Source organism: Anser anser (genome assembly GCF_964211835.1).
Source record: "Anser anser genome assembly, chromosome: 11".
Taxonomy (NCBI): Eukaryota; Metazoa; Chordata; class Aves; order Anseriformes; family Anatidae; genus Anser; species Anser anser.
Window position 1 is genome coordinate 21,742,970 of NC_139732.1, and position 20,189 is coordinate 21,763,158.

At 66.8% G+C, this 20,189-nt stretch overlaps 1 protein-coding gene across 8 annotated transcripts in view; it reads right to left on the reverse strand.

Annotated features, from left to right (window-relative positions):
- Positions 1–20,189, reverse strand: part of GSE1 (Gse1 coiled-coil protein) — a 102,675-nt gene that overhangs the window by 11,656 nt on the left and 70,830 nt on the right. For 5 of the 8 annotated variants that reach the window (XM_083851594.1, XM_083851595.1, XM_083851593.1 and 2 more), the window contains one exon: positions 2,820–3,038. In XM_083851594.1, the coding sequence (XP_083707720.1) occupies positions 2,820–3,038 (219 nt within the window). Of the gene's footprint in view, positions 1–2,819; positions 3,039–3,976; positions 4,160–18,331; positions 18,602–20,189 lie in introns of those variants that run through there. The other 3 variants (XM_083851600.1, XM_083851599.1, XM_083851597.1) reach the window with 2 other exon arrangements.

A 20,189-nucleotide genomic window follows, 5' to 3' on the forward strand; every position in this document is an offset into this window, starting at 1 on the left:
TGGAAAGGCGGTCCCCTTGTGCAGGCAACTGGCCCCTCGCCCTGCGAGCGTGCAAGCCGGCTCCCTGCAAGCCAAGTCCTCGCCCCGTGAGCGTGCAAGCCGGCTCCCTGCAGCGTGCAAGCCACCCCCTTGCCCTGTGAGCGCACAAGTCAGCTCCCTGAGCACGCACGCCAGCTGCCCTGAGCGCGCACGCCGGCTCGGTGCCCAGGCGGCACGTAAGATGGCTCCGTGCCCTGCAGCCACGCGCGTCGGCTCCCCTGAGCGTGCAGGCTGGCCGCTCGCCCCGCAGGTGTGCAAGCTGGCTCCTCGCCCCGCCAGCACACCAGCTGGCCCCCCAGTACGCGAGGCGGCTCCTTTCCCCCCTCCGAGCGCCCGGCGCGCCCTCAGCACCTCGAAGCCCAGCACCAGGACGGGGCCGGGAGCACAGGGGGAGGCAGGACGGGGGCAGGATCGCCCCGAGCCCCCCCCCCGGAGGATGCTCGGCAGAGCAGGGGAGCGGCGCCGGGGGCACGACGAGCGGAGCAGCGCGCTGCTGGCCACGCCGCCTCATTAATTATTCCCGAGTCGCTCCGAATCGCTTTCATTTGGAGAGCGGCGAGGCTCGGGGAGAGAAAGGCTGCCCGCGACAAAGGAGGCAGCCGATACGGATTTGACACCCACTGAAGTCTATCTTGTCAGCGCAAGGCCAACAACAATTAGCAGCCTAATCCCCTCTGAGCTGGGAAGCCATTACTCACCACGCGATAGCGTTAACAATCAATACCATCACAATGAGCCCGGCAATTAATGAAGCTAAAGTCTTACTTCAGAACCTTAATTCTCGCTGTGTGGCTTTAAACGGGAGGGCTTGTGATCGTTATAATTAACTGGCGGTATTCAGCCAGGAGTTAGTCAATGAAACTAATCTGGATTGGAGATGACAAGAGGCACAGTGTGATGGTGTCACCTTTGTTTTCTGACCTCCCGCTTTCCGCTCGGCGATAGCAGATTAGCAGCCGGGGCTGACAGGCAAATGTAATTAACAGCTGAGACCCTGAAGGAGGAGGGGGGGGGGAAAAAAAAAAAGAAAGAAGGGGGGGAAAAAAAAAAAAATACCCTGCGGGCAGACCTGGGCACGGAGCGAGCCGGGACGGCCCAGCCGGCCCCTGTGGCTTTGGGGCTCCTTTGTGCTTTGGCCCCTCTGATGGGGACCGACGTGCCCGGCCCCGTGGTGATGAGGGATGCTCTGGAGGCCCCGTCCAGGTCCCCTCGCACAGCGAGACGTGTTTGGGATGGAGCACATCCCCACGCGTGCCCTGAGCGTGGCAGAGCCGCGTGCACCTGCTGGGGGCTGATCCCTGTGTCCCTGCAGCCGGGAGGAAAAGCCCGGGGGGGGGGAAGCAGGATGGCAGCGCCCGGCCACCGCGTGCACCTCCCGGCCCCACGGGGTGGAAACGGGATGAGGAGCAGCTTCCCGTGGGGGGGAAACATCCACGGCTCGGAGAGAAACGGCTCCCCAAACACGCACACGGCAGCCCACGCGCACGGAAAGCCCCAGGGTGAGCCGATTTGGGCACCCAGGTGGCGAGGGAGGGAGGGGAAATCCGACGGGAGCGCGCGGCTGCTCGCCTCGAGCCGGCTTTGGGGCAGGGTTTTGGGTAAGGATGCAAAGGGAAAGCGACCGCGGGTGCGAGGAGAGAGGGAGCAGGCGAGGAAAACTCCGGGAAATCCATGTCAAAGCTCATGGATGTTGCCTCGTGTGGGATGCGCTACCGGGGGCCGAGAGGAAAAGGTGAAATCACCAAATAACCAAAAACTAAAAAATTACCGAAGCCATGCAGCCGCCCTGAGGGATGCAGATGGGGCGCTGAGCCCCCCTGCTACCTGGCACCCTGGGATTAATGGGACCGGGAGCATTTTTCAGGGGGAGCCAGCCGCAAACACGCCCCCATGTGCTTCCTGAGACCGTTCGGTGCCCGAGGCTTCGGGTTATGGCAAACCATATGGCAAAAACCACGGGTGTTGGCAAAAAAGGCCCTGGCAAAGGGCCGGGGGTCCTCCCGAGGGGCCGGGTAACGACCCACCGGGGGCAACAGTGGGGAGAAACACCGTGTACCCCGGCACCTCCAAAACCCGCCTCGTGTCCCCCTTGAGAGCTGCAGCCCTGCAGAGGGGGACAGAGGCTGAGCCCTGGGGGTGCCGCGGGGTGACACGGGACGGGGACATCCTCGCCCCGTGCTCCGTCCCCCTGCTCCGTCCCCTGCCTCGGGGCTCCCGTTAAGCGCCCCGTTAAGGCACGGGGGAGCGGAGGCGGCACCGGGCATCTCCGTTTCCACACGTGCCTCTCCGTGCCGGTGCCCGGGGTTGTTATTTAGCAGGGAAGTCAGTCCCGTGAAGGAACGCATCAGAGGAGCCTCAGGGAAAAGGCCAGCGCAGAGGAGCACGGCGGGGAGGGAGCAGGGGAGGAGGAGGCGAGGACACACTCCTCCGCCCCGCGCGCTCGCCAGCCGTCCTCCCGGGGTAGGGGATGATACGGCACTCGGATCACGCCGGCCGAATTGAATTTCTAAGCTGCCCCCCCTCGAGACATGGCGCCGAGGAGAAGCCGTTGGGCCGGGAAATGGCGGGGAGAGCGCCGGAGGGAAGGGCAGCTCGGGGCGGCCGGCGGCGCGGGGTGCTGACGGGGGGCACGGCGGTGGCGCACGAGGACTGGGGCGAAGCAGCGGCTCTGCTGCACCCCGGGGTGGCCCGAATTTTGTTCCCATGCAGAGGGAGGCTCTGGAGGAGGTTTATGGGATGCGCCAGTCCCCCCCCCCCCCACCTACGGATCCCATCCGTACCTCTGGGCTCTTCGGCTTGCTTGGCGAGCTTGCGGAGGGCGGCGGCGAAGCTGGAGGAAGGTGCTGCCTGGACGGACAAAGTGCTGCTGGCTGCCGGGCTGCCATTGGGGACCAGGGAGCCGTTGAGAGGCGAGGGGGTGAGGGGGCTGACGGTGGCGGTGGTGCGGGTGGCGGTGGACAGCATTCCTAGGGAAGGCGACTTCGACTCATGGCTCATGCCTGCGAACGAGAGAGAACGCGCGGGGGTCAGCGCCGCCGAGCGCGACAACGGGGACGGGATGGGGACGGCACCAGGACCCCCCCCACGCCACCTCCCCCCCGGCACCAAAGCAAAAGCAACGCCCCCCGCAAACCCACCCCAAAGCAGGAAAAGCAATAAATCCCCAAGCACCCCGTTCACCTCCCCCACCCCAAAAAAAACACCCCCAAGCTCATGCGATAGGATGAAGCCCACGGGGGGGGGGGGGGGGTGTGAGCCCGTGTCCCCCCCTGTCCCCCCCCCGTTGAGCTCCCCGCGTGCTTACAGGGCCGGCAGCTTATCTAACAAAGCACCCGGGCTGCTCGCCTGCAGCAAACAAGCTGACACGGGGCCACCAGCTGCCGCCAGCATCACATGGCCCCGCTGATCCGCCAGCCCCTGCCCGCGCGCGGATAACGGCACGGGGGGGGGGGGCCTCGCCGGGGAGCGAGGGGGTGCCCCCGGGTGGGGGTTCGGGGATCTAAGCGCCCTGCTGGGGAGGGAGGCAGCCCCCCCGGCTGGCGTGGTGCCGCCAAAACCCGAGGCGATGCTGCTGGACCCCGTCGCAAGCGTACCCAAAAACCCGCTGCCGCGCCATCAGGCCGCCGGTTGCGCGCCCCCCAGGGTGCCAGCGTCGTGCCCCCCCGTCACCACCAGGGCACCTTCAAACCGTCACTGTTGCACCCCCAAATCCGACCGCTGCACCCCCAAATCCGACCACCGCACCCCATAAATCCCCACCGCTCCCCCCCCAAATCCCCACCGTTACCCCCAAATCCCCACCGTTGCCCCCATCCGCACCGCTCCGTACCCAAACCCCCTCCGTTGCGCCTTCACCACCGTGCCCCCAGAGCACCCCAAACCCCCCCCCCCGCTGGACCCCTGACCCCCCCCCCCCAGCGCAACCCCAAATCCTCACCATCGCACCCCCCCAGGTCCCCGTGGCTGCACCCCACAGCACGGCGGCTCTATAGGGCCGGGGGGGGGGCTGGTTCCAGTCCCTGCAGGGCTCAGCGCACCCCACACCCCACTGGGGTGCCCGTGCCCCCCTCACCCCCCACCCCCCCCCCGCCGTGCCTGTCCCAGCCACGTGCTCCAGGGCTCTCCACCTCCGAAAACAGCAACTGCTGATGTCAGGGCCCTTAAAATAGACTTCCAAATGAGCAGCTTCATTAACGCCGGCCTAAAATTAGCCCCGCTCCCGGGTGGGCAAGCGGGAGGCTGGGTGGGGGGGTGGGGGGCAGCGAGGGGTCGTGCCCACTGTAGGGGGGGGGCTCCCGAAGGACCCCGTGAGCCCCCCCGGGGGCTCAGCGCAGCACCGACGCGGCCACCCCAGCCACGAGGGCCACCAAAACGTCCCCTGTGCCAGCCGAGGCCACGGGGCCAGGGCCGGGGGGGGCACCGAGCGCCACTCGGCGTTGATTAATCTTTGCCCCCCCCCCCTGCTCCCAAGGCCCCAGGAGAGGCGGCTGGCGCGGCGGCGCGCGCTCCCCTCTGCCCTCATTATCCCAGCATTTATTAACTCCGGGGCTCTCAGCCATTGACTGCAGCCTTGTCGACACGGACGGCCTCATGTAAATTCATTACGCCAACAGCTGGGAAGCAAACCCCTGGGCTTCGCAGCAGCCCCCCCCCCAACCAGGACCCCCCCCCCACACACACACCTCTCCGTCGAGCTTGGGTGCCCACCCTTGGAGCGCGGGGTGCTGGGTGCACTGCCCAGCATCATCCCCGGGGGGGATGCAGCCCCCGAGCGGCCCGTGGGGCTCCTCGCCATCTATTAACCGACCCCCCCGACCCCCCCCCCGCCCGGCCCCGATAAAGGCTGGAGATGCTTTGCTGCTCAGCGCCTCGCCTGCCTCCCTGCGGGCTCCGCAATTACTCCTCCCTTTCATCCCCCGGCTCCTCGCGGCCGCCAGACCCGGCCCTGCCACCTCCACGCTCCCTCTAATCACAGCCCCACGGCGCGGGGGAAATTTTGGCCACCCCCCAAGCCCCCCCCCCACATGCCCCGGTGCCAAGCTCCGTCCACCCACCCGTGGCACCCCCCCACCCAAGGGACCACAAGCGCCCCGCCAGCATGTGATGCTCAGCTGATGGCCGCGGCCCCGGCCACCTCCTCCCAAATTCGGCACGCTTGGCGCTCGCCCGTGAAGCGGGGACGTCCCCGGAGCACCAGGGGTCACCGGGATGGGTTGGTCGCACGGGGGGGAGCTGCCAGCCACAGCTCCGTGGGGACCCCCCCCCCCGGCACCCCAGGATGCGCTCGGGGACCTCGCCAGCCTTTTTCCCGGCTGTTTCTGCATCCCCGCCCCACGGCCGGGCTCCAAACCTGCTCTGCTGGTGCCAAAATCCCTTTTCGCCCAGGCTGGGGCCAAGCAGTGCCGCCGCTCAGCCTGCCCCCCCCCACCCCCGGTAGAGGTGGCGTCCGTCTGTCCGGGTGTCCCCATCCCCAGGCTGTCCCCTGGGAGAGCCGCCCTGCATGGGGAAACTGAGGCACGGCGTGGCAGGGAGACGGCCGGGCACAGGGATTTGGGACTCTGGGTGCCGCCAAGCTGTCCCTGTCCCCGTCCCTGTCCCTATCCCCACCCCACGCCGAGGTGGGGCCCTTCCCGGGGCCCCCGGCGCTGCGGCGCGCCCCAGCTCTCCCGGTCCTCCCTCCCCTCCCCTGCCTCCAGCTGCTCTTCCCGGCAGGCAAACCCGTGCTGAAAAACTGGTCCCAGACCCGGGGGCACGTCACCGGCGCCAGCCGCATCACCGGGGCGGGGGCTGAACCCCAAAACGGGGCAGGGCGCCCCAACGCTGCCCCCAGCCCTTTAGGGGCGCAGGAAGAGGCGCCAGCCCCCGGGCACGCTCGCTGCCTTCGCACGGCTCCCTGCCACAACCCGAGGACATCAGGGGACACGGGGACCGCGGGGACACGGGGCAGGGGACGGCCGAGGCCATCGCTGTCCCCCGTGCCAGGACACGGTGGCACCCCGCGACCCGGCACCCCTTTCCCGCGGCGCTCGCGCGTCGCCGCGCTGGGAGCGTGCCATCTTCCCTCCATCTGCTCCCGATGACGCTGGCGGGTTTTTTGGCACCGGGCGCTCCTCCAGCAGCGGGAGCAGAACCAGTCTGGCTGCCTGCTGGGGCCGGAGACAAATAAACACGGCGGTGGCAGCAGCCGCGGGCAGCGGGAGCGGCGGGGACGGGGCGCGCGGGTGCCCGGCGCCGGCGGCGGAGGGGCAGGGAGGTGGCCGGGAAGCCCCCCCGGCCATCCCGCACCCCGAAACCCGGAGCCTTCCCTGGGGACACGGGATGCTCGCTCGTGCCACTGACAGCATGTGGGGACGGTCACCGGTGTCACCTGCCAGGCTGAGGGCGCACTGGCAGGGGTGGCACGCGTGGGTAGGGTGGCACACATGGGTAGCGGTGGCACGCGTGGGTAGGGGTCGCACGTGTGGGCAGAGGGGACACGCGTGGGCAGAGGGGACACACGTGGGCAGAGGGGACACGCGTGGGCAGGGTGGCACCGTGTCAGCAGCCACTAGAAGGCAGCAGGCTGCAGCTGCCAGAGCAGGGACACCGGTGTCACCGGTGCCACCACAGGGATCACGGCCCCACGGGGCGCACGGCGGTGCGCGCCCCCTCCTGCACCTTTGCCTCTTGCCAGCGGTTTCCCCACCCTGCTGCCAGCTCGCGCCCGTGTCCCCCGTGCCACCTCACCCCGACGGGCGCACGAGGGTCCCGGCGCTACAAAAGCCCCCGCCAGCCACCTCGCTGCCACCAAGAGAGGGGCAGGAGCGGTGACACCGAGGACAGGTGGATCGCGGGCGGCCGCAGGAGGATAGGGAGCACCCTGGATATTTTGGGGTGCCGGTGAGGCGCGCGGGAGGGACGCTGCAGGGACAATCCTGGGGTACCCAGGTGCCACTGCCAGCTCCCAGCTGCTGTCCCCTGCGTCCCTGTCCCCCCCCGCCCCCCCGGCAGAGGTGGCTGCCGGGAACCGTGGCGCTGGCGGGTTTAGCACCTTGCTGAAGCCCCCCCTCCGCCAGCACCGTGGAGGCACCTTGAAAGGCCCCTAATGAGCGCGAAGTGCCCTTCAGAGCAGATTGCCATTGAACTCAACCTGCACCAGCCGCCTGCTTAAAAGCAGCTATTTCGAGCTCCTGGGCGCACAAGCGGTGGAACTAATAATTTATTACCAAATACGACCAGGCAGCATCTCCAGCCCCCTGGCAAATGGAGCGGAAAAAAAAAAATAAAATAATAATAATAATAAAAAAAAAAACCCACAGTGCGGCGGGAGGCTGAGCGAGCGAGGAGCGCGTGTTCCCCCCCCCCCCCCCCCCCGGGGTCGGACCCGCACCCAGAGCCACCCGGCATCCTCCTGCGGGCACCCTGCTGCCCTTCGCTGAGCCCCCCCCCCAGGCTGGGCAGGGACCTCGGTGGGGCAGGGTGGGCGATGCCACCACCAAAGGTCCCCTGAGCCATCACCGAAAGTCCCCAGGGCCACCACCGAAGGTCTCCAGGGCCACCACCGAAGGTCCACAGGGCCACCCCAGGAGGTCCCCATGGCCAGAAGGTGCCACAACGGGGTCCCTCTGGGTGCCGGCTGCAGCCACAGCCCCGTACGGAGGGGGTGGCAGAGACAGGGCTGCCCCACGGGGAGGACGCGGGGAGCCCGGGGGTCGGCCAGCGAAGGGGTTAAGGCCCTCGGCGCCCGCTTTGGCTTTTGTTCTCCTGCTCTGCCTCTTAACCCCGGGCTGCAGCGATACTTCCTCTCCTTTCACCGCCTCTGCTCCCAATCTGGAGCCCGGCATCCAGCTGCACGCCCCTCGCCCGGGGAACAGCTGCTTTGCATACATTTTCCATGCTAATTGCCTCGCTTTGTGAAGCCCCGGCTGAATGCAGCAGCCAAGAGCCCGGGCGAGAGCCTGGGCGAGCAGCGCGAGCACCCGGCCCCTCCACGTGCCCCTCCGGGGGGGGGGCGCACAGCGGGATGGGTGCTGGGGGACACCGGGGGGGGACGGGACGTGCCAAGCCCCGGGCTCCCATGGGGATGGTCCTGGGGGCACAAGCACCCAGGGGTGATGGAGGCGTGATGCTGAGCTCACCGGGGGCCACGCGGGATGCTGGACGGGCTGGAGTGGCCTCCTCGGCCACGGGTAAGTACAGTTTCCCGAATTCAGCACCCGAGAAGGATTTGGCCCCTCCACCAGCAGGGGACAGGCAGGGGACAGGCAGCAGGACCGCCTCTCCCCCCCCCCCCCCCCGGCCACGTTTCAGCCAGCTCCCCGCTGCGGCGCCGCACATTTTCCATCATCCCTCATTAAAACAGCTCTGCCGCCGCACCTACAACACGCTCCATTAATTAATTAATTGATTGATCGGAGCCCCAGCTCCTGCCCTCCCTCCCCTCACCCCCCCCACCCCCCCCCGTGGCACGGCCACCTGGCACCGCTTCCTAACGAGCCGAAACGAAGGCGCCTGTCCCCACAGCCGTGCTCCGTGTCCCCAAGTGTCCCCAAGTGTCCCCAGGCGTGTCCAGCCACCCTCCACGGCCCCATCCCGGAGCAGAAAGGACGAGGAGGTCTCTTCCCAGCACCCACAGAGGGGTCCGGATGGCTCCCCCGGGGCCAGGAGCACACCCCGATGGCTGGGGACAGGAGCCGGGGCTCCCCAGGGAGCAGCGAGCCCCCCAGGCGCGGTGCCATTAGCCCACTGGCTTCCATCGATCTCTCCTCTCTGGCTCATTGATCCGGCAAACGGCAGCGAGCAAAGTAATAAAGGCTCCTGAGCAGGGAGCAGAGCCGGGGAGGGACGGGTGGCGTGGCACGGCCACCATCACATGGGCTCCCGTGGTTTCGTTCCCTGTCTCGCCCTCCCTCACCGAGGTGATGAAGGGCACCGAACAAGCCAGGGCAGCTTTTTGAGGCCCCTCAGAAATCACACCGGTGGCTCCTGAAAAGCCCACAGCTGGGTTTTCACGGGAACGGCCTCCTGGAGAGCTGGAGACCTGGGCGGCCCTGGGTGCGCCCCCTGCAAGCTGTCCCCAGCCCCGTGGTTCACCTCATGGCAACTTTCTGCAGCGAGCTGAGCGCGCCCGAGGCACAGCCTCCGCCTCTCCACGTCCCACGCCAGCTGGGGGCTTCAGAAGCGCATGTGTCCAAAGGATGCTGCCGACCTCCGAGCCTCCCCTCGCCCCGTGCACCTCGGCACGGTGCCGGGTTGTGGGGGCGTACCGCCGGCCTCGCCTCGGCACCAGCCCGGTGGGAGCACGGGGACTTTTAAAACCTGGGGAGGGGGCACGTGTGCCAACATCCGCGGCCAGCAAACCGCAGCCAGCAGCGGGGAGGAGCAGCCAGCCCCCTGCTTTCGGGAAAAGGGGGGCACACGGAGCCTACGCCGGGGAGCCGGGCATCGCGCGGTGCCGCCGGGCACCGCCTGGGGCTCCTGGGCATCACGGGGGGGGGCAAGCTGAGCATCGCACGGTGCTGCTGGGCATCTCACGGTGCCGCTGGGCATCACACGAGCCGGGGGGGGCCATGACCCCGCACACCCCAACCACGTCCCGGCCCCAGCCCCGTGCCCCCAGCCCGGCCCCGCCGCGGGCCGCGCACGCTTTGCCGTCAGCGGCGCATTGTTCTCGGCGCGAGAAGCCCTTGCCCAGCAGATGGCAGGTATAACAAAGCAGCTTGCTGTGGCCAAGCCAATTATTTATCTAATTATGATTTACCACTTAACCACATGATCTTTCTGCAGAGTTGCGGGCAATTAAAACCGGGGTGATTATGTGGATTATGCAAATCGGCTGGAGCCGAGCGAATAAAATTGGAGATTAGGCTCTCGCGCAGGCTGGGTCTTGCACGGGGCAGGAGGGAGGCGAAGGGCGAACGGGGCAGGGGCAGAGCCGGGGGCTCTGGGGCAGAGTTGGGAGGCAGGGAGGCGAGGCGAGGGGCTGGCTCCCCCCGCCCCGTCGCTTTTAGGGCATTTCGGCCCCCTCCAGCAGGGCCAAGAGGGGCCGTAGCCAAAACCCAGCCACCTCGGAGCAGCCAGGAGGTGAGCAGGGCTGGATCCAACAGCTTGGTGACCCTCACCCTTTAATGCTTAAGGTTAATAAGAGCATTCCCCGTGGTTGGAGGCCGGGGGGGTCCAGGATAGTGCTGCCCACCGGTGCCAGGGACGCTCGGAGCCGCAGCACGGGGCAAACAGCAATGCCCTGGCCCCAAACCACCACCACCAGCCCCAGGACATGTCCCCAGCCCTTCGGGGCCACCCCACTGCTTCCAGACCCCAGCAGAAAGCAGCCGGTGACTCGGCCAGCGCCGGGGACTCCCCGGTCCCCACCGCACCCCATCAGAGCCCACCCCAAAAAGGCTCAGCACCCCCGACGGGCGCGCAACAAAGAGCTTACGCGCCGGGGGGGGGGGGGGGGGTTGGAGGCGGTGTGTATGAATAATGCAGCCTGGCAGATTACCCGGCCCGCCTGACTTGATAGGAGATTTATGCGCCGCGCGAACCCAGGAAATACAGAAGTATTAATGGTAATGCCTCTTGTCCTAGCAAAGGTCGCGGGCAATCTCCATCAATCCCGGCCGCGCCGCGCCGCCGGGAGGGCCGGGGAGGGGGCGAGACGGGGAGGGTGCACCCGGCGGGACGGACGGATGGACAGACAGACGGATGGACCCCGTGCTCGTGGAGGGTCCCGTGCCCACGCCGCCCCTCCATCGCTGCCGCCGGTTTTATGAAGACGCAGCTGGCACGGCATGGGGCCGGGGGGGGGGGCAGGTTTTGCCTTGGGATAAGAAATGAACACCGGCAAACGGCAAATTTACGGCGCGCATTTTCGTTCCCCTAATACCGGCGCCATCTGCCAGCACGCGGTGCCCCACGTCAGCGCCGAGGCTGGGCGACACCCTGCGCCCCAGAGCCCCCCCCCCGTGCGCCCCCAAAATCCCCCGGCGATGCCCGGCGGGGGTCCCCAAAGGGTCTCGCCCTCCGCCTCGGCGCCTCCAAAGGAGGGTTGGACGGAGGAGCGGAGCTTTGCGTTGCGCTCAGCTGTGCGTCCGCACCCTGCAAAGCTTTTGAAACCCAGGGGAAAAAAGAAAAAAAAAAAAAGAGAAAAAAGAAAAAAAAAAGAGAAAAAAAAAAAGAAAAGAAGGAAAAAAAGAAAAAAAAGAGAAAAACAGAAAAAAAGAGAAAAACAGAAAAAAAGAGAAAAACAGGAAAAAAAGAGAAAAACAGGAAAAAAAAAAGCACATGTTTGGGGGCACGGAGCAGCGGGGGAGGACGTGCTGGGGGGGCAACGGAGCGTATGGCACATCCCCACCTCCCAGCCCGTGCCCACTTCGGCACGAAGAGGCTGGGAAGAGAGCAGGGAAGGGGCTCCCGCAGAGCCCCCCCCGCGGGCTGGGAGCCCGGCGCCCCCTCCCCTGCCTCCCCCGCGCCAGGAATTAGCGCGATTAGCGCCGGCGAGCCCACGTGCCGGTGCCAGGCAGGCTAGCCGGTGCCCCCGCGCGTGCAGTTCCTTCCCTCTTTTTTTTTTTTTGCCTACAGTAATCCTCAGCCTTTAGAGCAAATTATTAAAATTCACTTATATTTAATCTGCCTGCTGGAATTAATTGAATTTTTACGCTTGGCAAATGTCACTCGGTGCGCTCTGCCTCCGAACGGCGGCCGGGCTGCAGGTGCGGCAGGCGCAGCCCCGAGGTTTTATCCACCCCCCCCCCCGGGGACACCCCCAGCCCCAGGGACGCTGGCAGGAGGCGGCAGGCACGGGACGGGCTCCCACGAGAGCCTCCTTTGGTGATGGGTGGCGAGGTGCACGGGCACCAGGCTCTTGGGCGTCCCTGCTGGGGCCCCTGGGGTGCCACCAGACCTTTCCGCTGCGCACGGGGCATTAAACGGTCCCCAAATCGCTTCGCTTCGCCCTGCGGGACTTGTGGCACAGCCGGCCCCGTAACTCAGCGCGGTGCCCTTATGGCTTTCAGGAGAACGTGGGGACTGAGGAGCACCTCGTTTCCGACCCTGCTTCACAGGGAGGACAGGAAGGGGGACAAACACCCCACAAACGCCCTCCACCAGCCCCCGGTGTCCCCCCGCCACCCACGGGGCACCAGTTCTGCCTTCTGCCCCCTCGCCGGGCACCAGCAGAGATGCCCCGGGCCGGGACAGGCCATTTACTCAGCACGCCGAAGCACGGCGCATGCAACCTGCTGGCTGCCGGCTGGGAGATAAAAGACTTTCCTCCCCTCCTTCACCTCCCTCCCCTCCTTCCCTCCATACTTCTTGAAAATTGCCAAAGCGTCTAATTTGCCTGCCTGGAAGGACGAGGGAAAAGAGCCTCTCTTTGGCTGGGTAATGAGCCCCGCAGACAAAGGCAGGATGAGCCAGTCAGCGGTGCTGAGCCGAGGAGGCGCAGGGGGAAGGGTACGGCCCCCTGCCCGGCGCGGTGCCACCGCCACCCCGAGAGGGCTCGCGGCAAGGGGCAGGGGGGGGGTTCATCCTGCTCGGGGTGCTGGGTGGGATGGCACGGCATAACATGGCACAGCACCCCAGGACACCCCAAACCCACGCACCCCCGGCTTCCCAAGCTTCTCGCCACGGTGGCGCGGGCAGCATCCCCACGTGCCACGCTGGGGACACCCCTGCAGCCGTGGCTGTGCAAAAACCCACCCCTGCTTGGCCCCGTTCCCCTGTCCCTTTGGGACGGCACCCGGGCCGTGTCACCCAGCCCCTGTCCCCGCTCAGCGCCAGGGCTGGGGACGCTCAGGCCCTGGGTTTGTGGGGTGGTGGCGGGGGAAGTTTGGCGGGCAGGATGCGCCCGCGCTGCCCCGGCCACGCGGGGACCCCAGGGCCAGGGCCGGCAACTTCCCAAGTGGAGTGGCGCTCGCCCCCCTCCCCCTGCCCGCCCGGGATTATCATAAATTAAGCCGTAATTACTCCATGGAAATTTACAGCACAAAGATGCGGCGCTAACAAGTGTGTTTCGCAGCACTGGGGGGAGATACAAAGCGCCATTGTCTGGCGGGCACAGAAAATCTGCTCGGCCACAACGCCACGGCCCGGGGACGGGGACACGGGGACGGGAACACGGGGACACAGGGACAGGCCGTCTCCGTCACACGGCATGGAGCGAAGGGGACGGCCACGTGCGGCTCACCCGGGGGCGTTTGCCCCGCGTGGGGGCACGGAGAGGGGCCGGGGGGCAGCAGAGCCACCCCGGGGGGCACGGCACGAGGGGACGACCCGCGCCAAGCGGTGCCCCAGCTCCACGGCTCCTCTGGTTTTGCTCCTCGCTCGCTCTTTGACGGCAGCCGAAGGCACGGCGCCGCTAACAAAGGCTCCGAGGTGGCAGGGTGCCTCCTTTATTCCCGCTACGGGCGAGACAGGCACGTTCGCTCCCACCGCTTTCATCCTGCCACGGCTGGGTCGGGGGAGCGCAGCGCTTGCCACTCGCCAAGGGGACGCGATGGGCCGCCTTTTCATCCCGGGCTTTCATCCGCATCCAAGGGGAAGCACCACGGCGCGGCAAAGCTGGTGTTCAGCATCTCCCCTCCGTGCTCCGGGCTCACCAAGGGGGGGGGGGAGAAGCAGCAGCGGGCTCCGGCGCCGCCTCCCCGCACCCCCAAATCTGCGCCTCGCTGCCGCCCAAGGGTGCTGCACCCCGTGCGGGGCGAGCTGGTGCCCCCCTCCCCACCTCAACACCATCCCCATCATCTCCCAAGCCTGGAACGCACGGGGTTAAAAAATAAAACCCTTTGGGGGGGCCGGGGGGGGAAACAGGGACGGGTGCCAGCGCGGGGTGTCCCCCCCCCGCCTCCTCGCGCCCCTCTCGCCGCCGGCGCGCTCAGCGCCGGTGCTGCCTGCCACGCTCCTACAGCTGTCACACGCATTAAAAAATAATAATCAAATGTGGAAAAACAACAACGCAGCGCGAAAAATTTCAGGCGGCTAAAACAAATACGGCAATAAAAGGAGCCGGGGATCCTCGCGAAGCTCTCCGTGCAATTAAGCAGTTTTCTGCTGTACGCCGATAATCACCTAATTATACTATTAATGACAGTTCAACCTGCTCAGAAATAAAAGGACATTCTTCCATAACAGGATGCCAGCTGTTTGTTACAGATGTCAAACATCTTTAAAGCATTATTATTAAAAGAAGGGGGGAAAAGGAGAAAACCCTACAGAAACGCAGCCCTCCTCCTTCCCCCTTCCGCCTTGCGCGAGCGCTCGCAGCGGGGCCGGGCTGCACCCCAAGGTGGGTGCCGCTTAAATAATTCCTGGCGGGGATATTGCCACGGGTGACACGTCTCCGGCTGTGGGGGCCCCAGTGTTTCCCCCACACACACATTGCAGACGTGCTTTGGGGTTTTTATTCCCGGCCGGTGGCTCTTTGAAGCACGCCGGCCTTTGACACCTGGCAGCGTGGAGGTGTCAGAAATGCCCAGCGTGGGCTGGTGACACCGGGCAGCAGCGCTTAATTCCGTGCGGCAGGAGGAAAAGATAAAATAAGGATCATCATGAAAAAAATAGAAAAAATATATAAAAATAGAGGTGTGGGGGGTGAGCACGGATGCCGGGATGGAGGCGGGGGGGGGGTGGGTGGCCCCGCTTTGAGCCTCGAGCGCCGGTGCCGCCGGCGGTGCCGCGCACGTGCCGCCGCGCCGTGCCAAGGAGCGTCCCGTCCCCGGCAGGTGCCGCCAGCCGGTGCCAAAGCAGCGGGCGGCACAGGCGGGGGGGGGGGTCGGGGGGGGCATGGCGAAGAAAGGAAGCACCTGCTGCCCCGAAACCCGCTGCGGGTGGGAAGGTGAGCGGCACACGGGCGCGGGGACACGCAGCTGGGTGGGGACGCGGGGGACGGCCCCGAAAGCTCACTGCCTCCAGCTGGTTTTTTTTTGGGGTGGCCGGACCCCCGCCGGGGCGACGTCGGGGTGATGTCGCGCGCCCACCCGCGCAGCAGCCCCTCGTTGCACCCTGTCCTATATAGCCGCGGGCAAATCTGCCCTTAAAACCACCGGGAACCAGGCTTAACCCAGGAATAAAGGGATTACGGAGAAGGTGGGGGGGGAGCTGGGGGGAAGAAAAGAGGGAGGAAAAGGGGGTGAATGGGAATAATTCACCTCCGCGCCCTCCTCCGAGCTGCGGGTGTGCCAGGTGCCAACAGGGCCCTGGCACGAGCGGGCACAGCAGAGGGTGGCCCTGAATTTGGGGAGGGCAGCCCCCGGTGCCGGCTGCGTGCCCGCGTGGAGCTGGGGGGACACCAAACGAACCCCAAACCCAGGCAGGAGCCACAGAGCTGGCCCCTGGGCATGTGCCGGAGCTGGCGCCAGCCCCGCTCGGCAGGGAAAAAGCCCTCGGGAAGCGTCACCCCCCCCCCCGTCCCCGGGGCGCTGTCCCCGGTCCCCACCCGGCGCGCAGCCCTCACCCTCCCGCCGCGCTCGCCCGTCCCCCTTCCCCTCGCCCCCTCCTCCCCGCCCTCCCCTTGTCAAATCATCACGGGGAAGCTGGAAAGTGGTTGACATGGTTGCCATGGCGACCGAATTTAGGACTGGCGAGGAGAGGAGGAGGAGGAGGAGGAGGAGGAAGAGGGAGGACGGCGGGGTGGGCGAGGGAGGAAGGCAGGAGGGCTCCCCGGCACGCTGCGCCCCGCGGCGCCACCCGGCACCCCAAGAGCATCACCCCATAACGCGGCCCCGCTCCCACACCCGGCGAGGAAGAGGAAGGGCGAGGAAGAGCCCGGCTCCTGGCGGGGCTGACGCGCTGCCCTCGCCGGGGGGGGTGGGGGGGGCCCTCCCCGAGCACCCCAAAAGCAGCCGGGGGCGGCCGTCTCCACCCGAAAGCAGCCGGGCCGGCGCGGTGACTCACGCCGAGCGGGTGTTTACGCGGCATCACCCAGATACCTCCATCTGCTTTGATCCACGGGCTAAATATTGCCGGCCCCGGCGTAAAAATAGGAACCATTTAGGAAGGCCCTGAGTCAGCAGCATCCTCCGCTGCGCGCCGGCACCCGCCGGGGACAAGGAGGCACCGAGGGCCCCGTCCTGCTCCGCCGGGGGAAAACCTCGCCGACGGCTGCTGCCATGAGACGCGGAGGAGGCTTTTAGGGTTTTTTTTTTTCCTGTTTTTTTTTTTTCTTTTTCTTTTTTTCCCCTCTGCTGGTTTCTTTCGGTGCCGCTGGAGCTGCGGGACCAGCCTGGCCCCGTGGCAGAGCTGACGGCGAGTTCCCTTTATTAAGGCCGAGTGGGTGCCCGGGGAGGGTCCCAAAGGGCCGGGGAGCCCCCAAAGGGCCGCACGCGTCGGGGCGCCGCGTCAATAAGCGGCTCCCTTCTGCCTTCTGGAGGGGTGCGGACAACCAGGCCCCCGGGGGGATGCTGCTGTCCCCGAGGGACGCTCCCTGTCCCCAAAGGACGCTCCCTGTCCCCAGCCGTCGGCTGCACCCTCGCGTCCCCAGGGCAGCCACCCGAGCATCGCCCCAAGGAAAGCCGCCCCGGCATCGCCCGTCCCGGCCCCAAAACCGCCGAGGCGCAGCGTGGGACACGGGGACGCGGCCGGGCAGAGCCCAGGGAGGTGGCCGTCCCCAGCGGGGCTTCTGCCGCTGAGTCACCGCCACCAGCAAACCGCTCGGCGGAGCCCCCGCGAGCCCGGGGACCGGGGGGGGGGGGGATGAAATTTCCACCCTTTTTGCCCCCACCTGCGCCAGGAGCATCCCCCGGCGCCCCCGGGGCGCTGCGCGGCGCCCGCTGGCTTTGACAGCCCCTCCAACATCATTTTCCTTAATTGCTTTAAATCTCACCAGGCTGGCACTTCAGCGCTCCTCTCTCTCTCTCTCCGTCTCTTTTTTGCTTTTCTCCTTTTTTTCCCCCCCCCCCCCCCCCTTCCCCGAGCTGCCTGGGAAGCAAATCGACCACCTGATGGATGCCGCGAGCGAGCCGGAGCCGGGGGGTGGGGGGGAGCTGAGCCAGGGGCTGCGGGGCTGGGGGCTGCTTCTGCCCCCCCCCCCCCCTTTTCCCAGCTTGCCCCCCCCCCCTTTTCCCAGCACGGAGGGAGAGGCACGAAGGCTGCCCGGTTTTCCGAGGGGCAGGAATCGGCGCCTGAGCAATTACAGGGAAAGCGAGAAGTTTCACGCAACAGGAGCCGCCGCCGCCGCCAAACGCAGCTCGGCGCGGGCAGGACGGAGTTCTCCAAAAAATCCCGGCCCCTCTCCGACGCCTGTGCACCCCCCCCCCCCCAGAAGTCGTGTCCCCCCCCCGCCTCCTGGGTGCACCCCTGGGGGTGGCAGCACCCGAGCGAGCCCCGGGTGCTCGGCATCGCCCGCTGCCCTCCCCGGCAGTGAAAAGCCAGAGCGAGGAGCGGGGACGGGGCTGAGGCTGGGGGGGGACACCTAGGGTGCGGGACCCCCCCCAGCAAGGTGGGGGGGGCCACATCGCTGCTCGGTGCCAGCAGCCAGCGAGCATCCCCAAAGCTCTGGGGGGGGGTGTAACACCTCTACCCCCCCCACGAGGCTCCCCGTTCTCCCTGGCGGTGCCACCCGGTGCCCCCCCCTTGTGACCCCCCCCCGGTGCACAGAGGCGCAGGCGCGCTCGGCAGCGGCTTGTCTCCTCTCCGAACCGCCACATGCAAAAGCCATTTCCTGAAACAAACAGCACCCCCCCCCCACCCCCGGGCCCCCCCCCCCCAAAACCACACCGCCGGGGAAACCGCCGAGCAGGGCACGGCCCCCCCCAAGGGAGACGGGGTCCCGGCGGACCCCCCCCCTTATCCACCACCGGGCTGCACCGAGGGGCACCCCCATGGAGCCCCCCCCCACTCTCCATCCCGAGCGTGCCCCTGAGGCATGCACCCCCAGCACCCTCCCCCCCCAAAAAACACCGCGGGGGGGGCGCAGGGGCCGTTTTTTCCCGGCTGGGGCGAAAAAGCAAAGTTTGGTGCCCCCGGTCCCCTGCGCACGGGTGGCAATGGGGGGGGGGGGCAGCACCCGATGCCCCCCACCCCCGAACCCCCAAACGCAGCGAACCCCCTTTTTCCATCGGGGGGGGTACGCACACCGTGACACCCTGGGGGCTCCCCGAGAAGAGGAGAAGGGAGGAAGAAAAGCCCCCCCCCCCCCCCAAAAAAAACCCCTCCCGGGGCTGCCCTACTACAGCCGGCCGGACCCCAAAACGCTGCCGGAGAAAGTTGCCCCCCCCCATCACGAGGACAAAGGTGGCCCCGAGCCGGGGGTGCGGGGGGGGGACACCCCACGGAGCCCCCCCCCCCCGGGGGGGGGCAGCATCACGCGTGGGCTTACCTGGTAAGTAATAGAGGGGGGGTTTCAAGCCGAACATGATTTAACGCTACAGTTCCATTGCGGCCGGCGGGGGGGGGGTGGAAGGAGGGGGGCGGGGGGGGTGAAAAAATAAATAGGAAGGCGGAAAAAACACAATAACAAAAAAAAAGCAGCCGAGCCGAGGCGAAGAGGGCGCGTCGGGAGGCGAGGAGGAGGAGAAAAAAAAAATAAAAATTAAAAAAAAAAAAAAGGTTCCCCCCCCCCCCCCCCGCACCAAAAAAAAAAAAATAAAAAAACGAGCGGCGAGCCACACGGAGGGGGTTGGAAAAATAAACCAGAAGCGAGAAAATACCGCGGGGCGGGGAGGGGAGGGGACGGGAGGAGGAGGAGGAGGAGGAGGAGGAGGAGGAGGAGGAGGAGGGCAAAGCGAGCGTGCGGGGGGAGGAGGAAGAATAAAAATTGCACCAGCAGCAGCCCGGGGGGCGGGGGCAGCGGCACGGCCGGGCCGGATGGTGCTGAGCGGTGCCGAGCCGTGCCCTGCCGCCTTCCCGGCGCTTTTCCTGCCTTTTTTCTTTTTTTTTTTTTTTAATTTTTTTTTATTATTTTTTTTTTTTGCGCCCGAGACGCGAATGGCGCGCGCACAAAAACGGGGCGAGGAGGAGGAGGAGGAGGAGGAGGAAGCAGCAGCAGCAGGACCCTCAGCAGCCCCCACGGCCCCCCCCCAGAACCCGGCGACCCCTGTTTTATCGGGGTGCCCCCCCCCTACAGGGACACCCCCCCCTTAGGGCACCCCCCCCCCCCCGGCCAACCACCCCCGGGATGGGGATAACATAGGGATGGAGGGGGAGGAAAAAAAGCGATGCGGGGGGGGGGGGGGGGGAGGGGGGGGGCAGCAAAGTGCCCCCCCCCGGGGCTAGGCTGAGGCAGGCGGCGGGGGGAGGCAGGCTGGCCCCTCGATCAATTTCCATGCAGGGATCATTATCGGCAAATTGGCAAGCTGGCGGCCTGACAGCAGATTTGTCTCCCCTAATGAACCCGGGGGGGGGACGGGGGGGGGGCTGCGGGCAGCTGCTCGGCACCCACCCCCCCCTCCCCTCCTCCCACCCTGCCCATCGCATCCCGTCCAGCACGGTGTGGGGGGGGGGCAGCCGGAGAGACACCCCCCAAGGGAGCCCCTGCACCAAGGGGGGAGCCCCCCGGGATGCTGATGGGGGGGGGGGGGTAAAGTAAAAAAAAAATAAAAAAAATAAAAAAGGAAAAATAATAATAAAAACTAAGCCCGGGGGGGTGGGGGGGGGGCACGCTCCGGTCCTGACCCCAGCGCCATGGGGGGGTCCCGGGGGGGCTTCGTTTGATTTAGGGAAGGAAGAAAGGGGGACGGGGGGGGGGGGGGGGGGGGGGGAAGGCATTCGCTGGGCTCGCTTCTCCCCCCCCCCCCCGGGCCCCCCCTTCCCGAACCGCCTCAGCGGGCGAGGTGCGGTATCGCCCCGCGCAGGGCGAGCCACATCCTGTGCCTGCACCGCCCCCCCCCCGGGCCCCCCCCGGGCCCCCCCCGCGGCCCCCGCCTTCCGCCCCGCCGCTGGGGGCACGCGCACACGGGGGCACACGTGCACCCGCACGCTTGTGCACATATGTGTGCTCACGCGCGCGCACTCACGCTCACACACACGTTGCACGGATGCACGCACACAAGCGCACGCGCACACACACCCGTGCACGCTCGCGTGCACACATGCACGCGCACACGCACGAGCGCACGCGTGCATACATGGGCGTGCATGCGTGCACACAAGTGCAAACACGTGCATGCGTGCACACGGATGCGCACACTTGCACACATGCGCTTACACGTGCGCGCACACACGTGCATGTGAACACA